General features: G+C 43.3%; 1 protein-coding gene across 2 annotated transcripts in view; it reads left to right on the forward strand.

Annotated features, from left to right (window-relative positions):
• The window catches only part of USP7 (ubiquitin specific peptidase 7), a 93,107-nt gene extending 83,955 nt beyond the window's left edge, over nucleotides 1-9,152 (forward strand). Inside the window, exons 24-31 of one of the 2 annotated variants that reach the window (XM_029053792.1) lie at nucleotides 487-595; nucleotides 688-765; nucleotides 1,094-1,194; nucleotides 2,415-2,514; nucleotides 3,965-4,084; nucleotides 6,639-6,710; nucleotides 7,003-7,093; nucleotides 7,738-9,152. In XM_029053792.1, the coding sequence (XP_028909625.1) occupies nucleotides 487-595; nucleotides 688-765; nucleotides 1,094-1,194; nucleotides 2,415-2,514; nucleotides 3,965-4,084; nucleotides 6,639-6,710; nucleotides 7,003-7,093; nucleotides 7,738-7,844 (778 nt within the window). In that variant the 3' untranslated portion in view covers nucleotides 7,845-9,152. The remainder of the gene's footprint in view (nucleotides 1-486; nucleotides 596-687; nucleotides 766-1,093; nucleotides 1,195-2,414; nucleotides 2,515-3,964; nucleotides 4,085-6,638; nucleotides 6,711-7,002; nucleotides 7,094-7,737) is intronic. The other variant, XM_029053799.2, reaches the window with a different exon arrangement.
• The last annotated feature ends 2,959 nt before the right edge of the window (nucleotides 9,153-12,111 follow it).

The following is a 12,111-nucleotide window of genomic DNA, read 5'->3' on the forward strand; positions in this document are numbered from 1 at the left end:
TCTGGGTTTGGGATGGGAGGATCAGGTGAGGATCCCAGAGGTTACTGAGATTTTATTTTAAGGACATAGCAAACAGTTCCCTGGACTAGAATCCATAGGTGTCTATCATTTCCTCAAACTTCTTCCCCATTACTCCCAAGATTCACAGGATTCAGATGAGGGAAGCCTCCGCTGCCCAGAATTGTCCCATTATGACTTTCTTGGAAGGGAATGTTTTAAAAATACATGCGGTGGAAGCGAATTGACTGTCGTAATGTGCCTGATCCAGGCTTCCCAGATGGGCGCGAATTGGCTGTGGTTGTTCCGTGCCCTTGTTTAAACTGAATTTCTCGCTCACCATCGTGTTCCACATATATAGTCATCCCGAGGCTTTCATCTGGTCTTAAGTACTTCAGAAGACTAGCCATTTGCTCTTTATTTCAAAGCATGCGTTTTTGCTGTGACTCTAACTAACCAAGCTCCATTGATGTGCTGTTTCTTGTGCAGTTATAAGGATGGCCCAGGCAATCCTCTTAGACATAATTACGAAGGTACCTTAAGAGATCTCCTGCAGTTCTTCAAACCTAGGCAACCTAAGAAACTCTATTATCAGCAGGTAGGAGTTGCAATCAATTTGAATTTGGCCCACAAGGGAAAGCTCCTTTTTTTTCTGCTCAATTGTACCTAAATTGTCTTTGTTTTTCCTAGCTTAAAATGAAAATTACAGACTTTGAGAACAGGAGGAGTTTTAAGTGTATATGGCTAAATAGCCAATTTAGGGAAGAGGTGAGTAAAATGACTTACTATATTGAATTTATTGTAAATGTCTCTCCTTGGTCCTCAGAGCAAGGCATTTTCAGTGCTCTTGAATTGGATTGAGAAACAGTTTACACTTGAAATATTTGTCTGTGCATTATCTGGTTATTTTAGGGAGATTCATTTAAGAAAAGAATCACCATTGTTCTCCAGGAAACACCTGAAAAACTTCTCACATTTCTTGAGTTTAGTTAAACATTAGTCATTTTCAAATGTATTCTTTCCCTTGCCTTTTTAATCACTATGAAATTATACTTTTATTTGATCTAACTTTAAATGTCACTCTTTTATTATTTAGGAAATAACACTATATCCAGACAAGCATGGGTGTGTACGGGACCTATTAGAAGAATGTAAAAAGGCTGTAGAACTCTGTGAGAAAGGGTCAGGGAAACTTAGGTAAGTCATTACAGAAAGGCGAGGATTCTAGAAAGGGTGTAAAACATTTTTCCATGTGGGGAGGGATCGAGGACTCTGAATGAATTCCACCAAAACATACCCAAAAACTTTTCTCTAGTCGTTGCCCCAAACCGTTCTTTCGGTCGTATTTCTTGATGGTAATGAGCCTGTTCCCTGTACTCAAGACCTCGTGACGGAGGACGTGTGTGAAGGAGTTGATTATGGCTCAGGGAGTTTACACAACACCACTTGCACTTCCATCCCAGGGAAGCAGCAGGGTCTATTGGAAAGAGCATGGTCCTGGGAGTCAGAGGACGTGAGTTCTAATCCCAGCTCTATCACATATGGGCTGGTCACTTCTCCGTACCTCAGTTACCTCATCTGTATAATGGGGATTACGACTGGGAGTCCTATGTGGGACAGGGATTGTGTCCAACCTGATTACTTTGATTCTATACCAGTCCTCGGCACATAATAAGTGCTTAACAAATGCATTTATTGTCATTATTATCTCAGCTGGTTGTATTACCGCTAGGGAAGGGGTGCAGCTCACCACAATGGGCGTGCAAGAATTTTACATGCGAAGCCAATTTACGACAGAGGGGAGTGCCCAGTCCCTACTGTCACCCCATAATTCAGCAAGCATTTGCCTTGATTGCCATTAGGGGACATGGTGCACATCTTCTCCCCACCCCAACCCCAGCCAATTATTTTCAAGATTCCTTTTGGAAACCGTCTACCACAAGAGATGCCCTCTGGGATGGTTGGATGGCACATTCCCCTACATCTGGCAGTCAAAATATGAATCCAAGGAATTTTTCCTTCAGACTTGACAGACCGAGTGGAATCGATTTATCCTGTATATACTCATTTTAATTTATTTTCTATTTTTTTTCTATTTTAATTTTTTTAAATCGTTGATTGTAATCTCATCTGGAAACTAATGTTTTCCCTCTTACATGCCAAGTCAGCTTAAAGGAACGGTTAGGAAGAGGTGTATTTCTAGAAGTAAATTGAAATGTGCATGAGGGACCGGGACTGCAGTCATGTCAAGATAGTCATGTCAGAAGTATTTAGACGGGGCGTGGACCCAAATTTTGAAAAATAGTCTTAGTAGCCGCAATAACTACAAAGTGGTGATTCTCTCCCCCTCCCCCACCTCCCCTCAATGACTCTTGAATTCACTTGCTTCTGTTGTCGATCCACTTTCCATGTGCAAGGCTGCTAGAAATTGTAAGCTACAAAATTATCGGCGTCCATCAGGAAGACGAGCTATTAGAATGTTTATCACCAGCCACGAGTCGAACGTTTCGAATAGAGGTAAGTGAATGTCTTACTGTTTAGTGAACAGCTGTCCCGAACTTTCAGGGAAAACCCAATTCAACTCCCTAAGTATTGTGACTGGCCTTGTGAGCTCAACTGAGTTGTGGTGGTCTTGAAGGAAAATATCCTAATATTCCACTGCCTCCTCCAGTAGATTCCATGTTCACTCATCTGCCTATTTAAAAATTGCTAACCCCTTGAACCATCTCATAGACAAATGCTGAAGGAGCCAGGCAGGGTCTCATGTTTTGTGGGGCCAAAGAAGGCCATTGCCTTCCCAGTTTTGAAGGCCAGAAGTGGAGCCAAGATGGAGGCTTCCTTTGTGCCCCTTTCTGATACCTCTGGCTCAGCTCTGGATTCTCACTCCAGCCACAGCTGGGGATGGGCTAATTGCTTGCCCTTTTGGCTCCCTAACACCTCATGGGATCTCTTCTCCCCTACCTCAGCCCCATGTGGTCTTAGTTTTTCCCAAAGCTCCTCCCCACATTCACCCCCTTGCTCAAAATTAATGGGTTGGCACTCTGAGTATAAATCACCCTAACCTAGTATGTCCCAACCTTTCTTTTTTTTTAAAAAAAAAAAAAAAAGGCACAGATAATTGTTCAAACTCTGAAAGAGAGAGGAGAGGATGAGGGCTGGGGATTTTTCTTTCCAAACACAAATAGTGAACCATGGAGAAGCAGTGTGCCTTAGTGATAAAAGCCCAGGCCTGGGAGTTTTAATCCTGGCTCGGCCACTTACCTGCTGTGGGGACCCATGCCTCAGTTTCCTCTTCGGTTAAAATGGGGATAATACACCTTAGACTGTGAGCTCCGAGTGGGAAAGGGACTGTTTCCAATCTGCTTGTATCGTATCTGCCCCAGCACTTAAAGCAGTTTTTCACCCGGAGTAAGCGCTTAAAGGATATCACAGTTTTTATTCTCGGGAAGGGAGGATGAAAAGGGCTTTGCTGTGAATGCCCTCTCACCCCTCTCCACTTCTCTTACCTGGAATCTCCTACCATGGGAGAAATCGAGAGTGGGTTGTCCCAGGGATGAGATTTGGTGTGTTGGAGCGGTACTCCTACCCTTTCATTCGCTGGGGTGCCTCCACCACACCACTGACCAGCCCCATTAGGCCAAAGGGAAGGGAATCGAAATCAAAAATGAGGCTGTGAGTTACGGCAGGCTGGTGGCAGAGAGGCTGTCCGCCCTGGATACCTCCCCTAATAAGCTGCATAAGAACATGTCAGCTAACAATTTATGCTAGCTGTAATCAGTCAGTGCTATTTGGTGAGCACCTACTGTAGGTAGAGCACTGTACTAAGCGCTTGGGAGAGTACGGTACAGCAGAGTTGGTAGACACATTCCCTCCCCACAACGAGGTCACTGTAAGCCTCTTCACATTGTGAAAGTAAGATGATTGTCACAAGGAAATTGATGTTTAAAAAATGTTTATTTGACTACAGGAGATACCTCTGGACCAGGTAGATATAGATAAAGAAAGTGAGATGCTAATCACAGTGGCACATTTCCACAAAGAGGTTTTTGGGACATTTGGAATTCCGTTTTTGCTGAGGATACACCAGGTAAATTGTGTGACACTTCGTTTTATGTGCTCTTCACCATCTCTAGGGTGAACGTTCTGGACGTCACTTTTATGAGAGCTGGCTTCATAATAACCATTTTTTTCTCTTAGGCTTCCTAATTATGGATGTGGAAAAATTCCTTATAAGAAAATGATCTGCATCTTCAAACTGTACTTGAGGGTGTAGAAATTTGAGGGTGTAGAGATTTATTTCTTTATATTCAATCAGTGATATTTATTGAACTCTTATTGTGTGCAGAGCACAGTTCTCAGTGCTTATCATACTCTGAACTCTATGCCTGGGTCTTCTTTGGGAGACATTTGAAGTTGTCCAGCTTTATCTTTTCCCCTTAGATTGTCCAAAATCAGTTGTGTAGTGGTGAATGTTCTTGTTCTAGAGTTTGGAGTGTAAAATACTTCTCAGAATATTAATTATTTTGTGAACTCTTGAAGGGCTTTATTTCTGAACCTTGTCCAAATTCTCTTTAAATCCGAGTAAGTTGTTAACTGTGTGGGTAACTCTGAATCAAGTCTCCAAACAAACTACCAAACTAGTCGTGGTCACTGATATTGAGTCCCCATTAAGTGGGTGAACTGCAAACCAGTTATCAGGAAATAATCTCAGTAGGCCTTCCCCATTATTTGTCATCTTCCGCATTTCCAGCCTCTTTCTATGTAGGGTGCGTTTCGTTCAGGTTGCAATCAATCAGTCGTATTTATTGAGTGCTTACTGTGTGCAGAGTGCTCTGGGGAGCACAGTATTACAGTTGCTAGACACTGTCCCTGTCCACAAGCTTACCACCTGGAGGTTACCTTTAGTACACTAATTTGGGACTTTGAAGCAAGGCAGCAATTTTGGGCGGTGGGAGGGAGTGTGTGTTTGCCCCAGGAGAACCCAAATTGATAACTAATGCCAAGTAATTGAGAAGCAGCGTGATTTAGTTGAAAGAGCACAGAGTTGGGAGTTAGAGGACCTGGGTTCTAATCCCAGCTCCACACAAATCTGCCATGTGACCTTGGATAAGTCATCTAAATTCTCTGTGCTTCAATTCCCTCATCTGTAAAATGGGAATCAAGACTGTGACCCCCCTCATGGGACATGGACTTTGTCCAACCTGATTAACTTGTATCTACCCCAGTGCTTAGTTCAGTGCCTGGCACATAGTAAGCACTTAACAAATACCATTTAGTTAAAAAAAATGCCTGCAGATGGAGGCGGCTCTCCTCTCTCCCCGTTTTCTCCCTCTGCCTGCTGCTAGTTTGCCTCCGGAGACTGAATGCAAGTACAAACAAGTAGCTCCATATGGATGTGCTTTGCACACACTTCTAGGCCACTTAATCTGCCAGTGTCTGAAGTCCTGGGGCCGGTCCACCACTGATTAATGTGGGCACTGAGCTTCTGACTTACCCCATGCAAAATTATGGCTGAAACAGAACTTTGTGTGCCAACATTAAATTTGGAAAAAGAAGGTTTCGTGATAAAGATGGGAAGCAGTGTGGGGTTAACTGCTTGCCCTTTTGGCTCCCTAGCTCCTCGTGGGTCTGTGTTTGAAAGAGCACAGGCCAGGGAGTCAGAGGACCTGGGTTCTAATCCTGGCCATGCCGGTAGCCGCTCTGTGACCTTGGGTGGATCGCTTAATCTCCCTGCCTCTATTTTTCTCATCTGTAAAAATTGGGATTCAATACCAGTTCTCCCTCCGAGTTCATTCAGTCGTATTTATTGAGCGCTTACTGAAAGACTGTGAGCCCATTTGGGACAGCGACTGTGTGACTTGATTACCTCCGACTGACCCAGTGCTTAGTGCAGTGAGCAGCAGCAGCAGCAGCAGCAGCATGGCGTAGCAGATAGAGCACGGGTCTGAAAGTCAGAAGGTCTTGGGGGTTCTCATCCTGCCTCCGTCACTTGTCTGCTGTGTGCCCATGCGCAAGTTCCTTCACTGCCCTCTGCCTCAGTTACCTCATCTGTAAAATGGGTGAAATCTGTAAAATAGAGAAGCAGCGTGGCTCCGTGGAAAGAGCCTGGGCTTGGGAGTCAGATGTCATGGGTTCGAATCCCAGCTCTGTCACTTGTCAGCTGTGTGACTGTGGGCAAGTCACTTCACTTCCTCTGTGCCTCATTTACCTCACCTGTAAAATGGGGATTAACCGCGAGCCTCACGTGGGACAATCTGATTACCCTGTATCTACCCCAGCGCTTAGAACAGTGCTCTGCACACAGTAAGCGCTTAACAAATACCAACATTAGTTCGGATCCACCCCAGAGCTTGGGACAGTGCCTGGCACATAGTAAGCGCTTAACAAATACTGTAATTATTATTACAGTGATTGGTGCATAGTAAGTGCTTAACAAATAGCCAAACTAGTAGTAGTAGTAGTGGAGTTGTTATAGTTACGTCATACTGAGAGTGAAACGTTGTGAACTCCACTTACCCCGAGCCGAGTCGCATTTCAGAATAGCCGGCTGGGGAGAACTGGGTTGCTCCAAGCACAGTGCTGCTTGGTTGCAGAAGTCATGTGTTGCGTTCTAAACACACCCCCTGTTGACCCATTTGCAGGCTGAGCATTTCAGAGAAGTGATGAAGCGAATTCAGACAATGCTCGACATCCAGGAAAAAGAATTTGAGAAGGTAAGACCACACCCGAGACTGCAGGGATAAAATTGGGTCCCGTGCCCTCAGAAATAATCTCAAAAAGAAATGGGGGAAGAGGCAAGATGGCACCCTACTCTCCCTGCTTGATACCGACCCCAGCGGATGGATGTAAGCTCCCCTAATGTCCTTCCGGTCCCGTCGTGCTGAGCGGTTAATTATCGAGCCGGTGATGCCAATCTCTCGCTCATTTTAAATTTGACTGTCCTTCAAACCTCACTGTTTTTGTTTTGTTTTTTCCTTTTGCCGTGTGTTTCTTCTTGGTTTTAAGTTTAAGTTTGCTATCGTCATGATGGGTCGGCACCAGTACATAAATGAAGATGAGTACGAAGTGAACTTAAAAGATTTCGAGCCCCAACCCGGTGAGTACCTGAGCCTGTTTCTTTTCTACGGGCCAACGTCAAGTCCCCGAAGCTCCGGTTTTCCTAGTGTACTTTGGAAATAAATCTTGGTTATTTTGAGGTACCAGTCAGCCTACTGGCTGTTCAAAGTCCAATGACCTTAGAATTCCGGTAGAGAATTTGTCTATGGGGGTTTTCCAGTTGGTTGTATTTATTGAGCGCTTACTGTGTGCAGAGCACTGTACTAAGTGCTTGGGAGAGTACAATATAACAGACACATTCCCTGCCCACAGTGAGCTTACGGTCTCACAGCTTTCCACCCATAGCCCCCTTAAATCCTGTTGTGGAGTGATCAATCAGTCATATTTACTGAGTGCGTCCTGGGTGCAGAGCACTGTACTGAGCGCTTGGGTCTCAATGTTTGCCCCCACGTAGTTAATTAGGCCTGGCGGCTAAGAAAGCCAGTGGACATACGTTGTATGTATCCTGTGACCCCTTGGCTTTCGGTAGTGTGGCATTAGAGAATTCTCAGCTAAGTTTATATCTTAACTCCTGAGAGGTTGCTGTGTGATCTAAGCGCATATCTCTCTCTTTTTCTTTCTCTCTCTCTCTTTCTCCCTTTCTCTCTCTCTCTCTCATTCCCCCCCCCCCACCTTCTCCTCCAGGCAATATGTCTCATCCCAGGCCTTGGCTAGGGCTTGACCATTTCAACAAAGCCCCAAAGAGAAGTCGCTACACCTACCTTGAAAAAGCTATTAAAATCCATAACTGACTTACTTACCCACTTTGTTCAAGGCAAGGGACAAATAAGCGTGTGTGTGCACCTTTTTAACAACCGTAGAACTTTTGGTCCACGTGCACTCTATCTGAAGTCTTCAGCAAGAGGATTTGCTGCTGATGTTAATTTTATTTTGTTGAGGCTGTTCAGTTTGGCTTCTCTGTATCTATTGACTGCCCTTTTTGAGCAAAATGAAGGTGTTTTTATAAAGCTTGGATGCCAATGAGAGTTATTTTATGGTAAACATAACGCAAGGCAATGGTCAGCATAATGGGGGGAAGAGTTCAGTAGAACAATTGTGACATTGGCAAGAGGTTTGTCTGTAGTACGTTTCTAGGTGGCATAAACTAGCTAGCTGCTTGTCCCGGTGCCCTTCACCCAAACCGCAGCTAGCCGGTCTTATGTTTAGACTCACACTCAATTGATTTCCTTCAGTTATACTTTAAATGACCTCTCGTGCATTTGTAAATGCAGAAAGAAAACTCACAACATCAATAAATAGCAATCTCTACTCCATCGTGTACATTGTTGGCACTTATTTGGGATCTTGGTCTCCTCCAGCTGCTTAGGATCTTTTTAATAAATTAAAGTTTGTGATTTAATTCCGCCACTACTCCGCAGCCCAATGTGCTGGGTAGGCGCTCTGAAGAAAGTCCTAGAAGATATGGTCGGGGCTTTTTTTTTTGCGTTTGGTTTGGGGGTTTTTTGGTTGTTGGTTTTTTTTTAATAAAAATAAAGAACAATTTTCCGTACAATTATGGTTTACTATGCTGCCTCTTGGCATGTTAAATGACACTCGAAAGTTGGCAAAAGCAGGTGAAAGGATTATGACGATAATTTCGCTGACGTGGGATAAAAGGAAAGAAAAAAGGAAATAGCCTTTTAGCACAGAGGGCATGCTCACTAGTGTTTAGTAAGCTGTTGACTTTGTAAAAAAAAAAATAAAAATAAAAAAGGAAAAAAACGAAATTGTATATTTAATGAATGAACATGTACAATTTAACACTTGGAGGTTAATTTCGTTGGGTGAGTCTGCAAGTGAATTTCACTGATGTTGATATTCATTGTGTGTAGTTTTATTTCAGTCCCAGACTGTTTCCTTTTATTTTGGAGCTAATGCCAGCGGCGTGTCTAGTTTTGAGTGCGGTAAAATAGAATCAGCAAAACACATCTTTATTTTTCATTCTTTTCCAGTATTTTTTTTTTGTTTCTGTAGCAGCAGTGTACAACAACTCTTCCTGTATATTGCCTTTTTGCTGGAAAAATGTTGTATGTTGAATAAAATTTTCTATAAAAATTTTACTTCGGTGAGTGACGTGGAAGTTGAGGAAGATTTGTACTCTACCTGAAAGTACCATTTGGGAAACCTTTTCACTTATAACAAGGTTTTACTAAGATGTATTTTTTTTTTAATTTCCATATTGCCAATGTATAAGCCTGTTTTTGGTTTTTTTTGGGGGGGGTTGTTTTTTTCCGGCGGGGGAGGGTTGGGGGGGAGGGGGTTGCCTCTAACTAGTCACATATGAGCTTAAAAAAATAAAAGGTTTTCCAGGAGGGAACTATGTACAAATAAGATGACTGGAAATATTATTTATTTTAATATTCTGTAAGATATAGTCTGCAGAGGGTGCGGGGGGAGGCTTCGTCTTGTACAAAATAATTGGTATCCCCACATTCTCTGATAAACAGTCTGTCATTAATGGGGTGTCCAGTAAAAATCACTGGTGCTCATCCCTTATTAGATTTCCACTGGGGTGTGGGGGCATTTGGGTGTGGGTGTGTGTACGCCTTCATAATCAAATAGCTGCCTTCAGACCAGGAATCGCTACCACGGGTTATATAGTGACTGGTTTCCTTGTTGTCAGAGGTCGGTAATAGAAGAGTAGTACCTACCAACTATCTTTGAATTAATCTGAATTTTGTTAATTTTTTTAATATAGTCTTGGGCAAACTGAAATTTACCACTCTCCCTATGACTATTAAATAAGTGTTTTGCCAAAAAGGAAATCTGTGGCCTTCTGCATCTAACAGTTGCCATTTTCCCAGTTAAAAATAAGATACCGAGCGTGCGAGGTTTTTCCAACTGAGACGAAAAGTTAAATGGAGACTCATGTAACAGTGGCTCATGTTCAGCAGCTGATCGTTGTTAACCGCTTTCCAGGCTGACTTGGGGAGCTCGCCGATCACTGCCTGGGTAGCCCGCCGATCACTGCCTGGGTAGCTGGGTAATTAGATGTGTAAACAAAGCTTAATGATATCACTGCTTCTAATTGACCATGACAGGCTATGGGGAGGCAAGCCCTGCTTAATTTCCTGGCCACGTCGTCAACCGTGGATTGTCCCTCTCTGAGATTAGTTAGAAGTGGGGTTGGGAAATTCCAGATATGCCCACACAGAATGACAAATGGTAAAAAAAAAGGTTTTACAGAACCCTTGTCAGAAAATGATGTCGATACCTGGACCTCCAGCCAGGATGGAGAGATGTGCTACTAGTGTTTTGTCGACCATAAGTAAAGTGGGGCTGCAGACCTGAATGTGTTGGCCCTGGATCGTGCCCTCATGCTGCCTCCCATTGACCCAGAGTCCACCTGATTGACATCCCTTGGGCAAGGCGACCACCATCGTGCCCGGCCTGTGGGCAGGATGTCATTCGGACAGCGGCAGCGGTGGGGAAGAGAGGCAAAGGGGAAAAAAGGCCTCTCTGTCATTCAGAAAAGTAGATGGTAGGTCCATCCTCCAGGAAGAGTGAATGCTACCTGCCTCCGGAAAGGTTGATCGTTTCCTTTTTTTCCCTTTTTCTCCCCTCCAACACAGTTTTCCTTCTCCATCCCCATCTTTGCTTCATCGTGGCCACATTATTGGGTTTGCCCAATGCAGATTTGGATGCAAAGCAGGTTGTGCCTTTGCAGAATTATTTTCAAATGCATGGTTACCCTTGGGGAAGGAAAGCGCATTGGTGTGTGTTGATGTTTTTACTATATAAAGCCCCCAAAAGCTCACCACTTGCATTAAAGTCAATTTGAAAAAGTTGGTTTAGCAATATAGTCGCTGTAACAATTTTAAGTGAAAAGTTCTCTAGGGTGTGCTTTCCTTGTTTCGCACAGTGAAGTGTAGAAGACATCACCTGAATTTTGACCTCATTTGCCCCTTTTCCTAAAGAGGCAAAATATTACTTTGCTTTTGGGCGTGTATTCTTCATATTAACTCTGAAAGCCTCATTTCACATGTGACTCTCAAAAAGAAAACAGTCTAGCGTGTGCCTTGATGGTTAAGGTGAGTCAATCACTGGTATTTATTGAGTACTTACGTGTGCAGACAACTGTACTAAGCACTTGTGAGAGTACAATACAACATAGTTGGTAGACACATTCCCTTCCTACAATGAGCCTACAGTCTGAAGGCAAAATCAGAATGCAACCTAAGAAAATCATCAGCTCCTTCCAGAAATGTTTGCCCATTTAATGACCTTATGTTGTTTCATCTGGAGGAATTTTTTGTTTTGGGGTTAATTTCAATGTTGGTCTTTGGACCGGGTTGACAAAAAGTTAAAATTGTTCTTCTGGAATTCATAGCAGAATGGTTTGGATGTGGAGTGCTTTAGTGTAAGGGCCTGACAAATGACATGAGGAACTGGTGGGACAGTGGGATTGTTGAGAGATGGAGGGCAACCTCGCATTGGTCAAACTCTCCACCCCACCAGCCTGACATAATACATTAATAGAATAATTGGCAGCACCTCGTCATTTGACTTCGATTAAAGCCTTCTTGCTAGCTGGGTCACTGAACTTAATAATATCGCTCACCTTGTGACCTTTAAGGCCTTCCCTCATAAAGGAATATCCCCAGCTTAAAGTGGAATTAAATAGGAACCGTTCAACTTCAATAGATGAGTTTAAAAAAGGAGAAAACATTGCATTGATACTGGCTGCCATTTTACCGATTGAACACTCCAAAGTTTGGCATTTTATATTTTGTATGAAGAATCTATGAGGAAAAACACTTGTTAATAAAGATGAGAAGTCCAAGCTGATTACCAGGTTATTGCCAAAAGCACAGTCACTGTCAAGCTTGAATTCCAGATCAAGCCACATGGGAGAGAAATTCCAAAACAAGAGTTACTCCAGATAGGGAATAATGCTGGTGATTGTCACCCTTCCTAGACCTCTAATAGTTTATGGTGTTGAGTGCTTCCTGTGTGTCAAAGTTCTGTTCTGAGTACTGGGTAAAAGAGAAGATAATTAGATGAGGCACACTCCCCGTA

Source organism: Ornithorhynchus anatinus, chromosome 2, assembly GCF_004115215.2.
Source record: "Ornithorhynchus anatinus isolate Pmale09 chromosome 2, mOrnAna1.pri.v4, whole genome shotgun sequence".
Classification (NCBI taxonomy): domain Eukaryota; kingdom Metazoa; phylum Chordata; class Mammalia; order Monotremata; family Ornithorhynchidae; genus Ornithorhynchus; species Ornithorhynchus anatinus.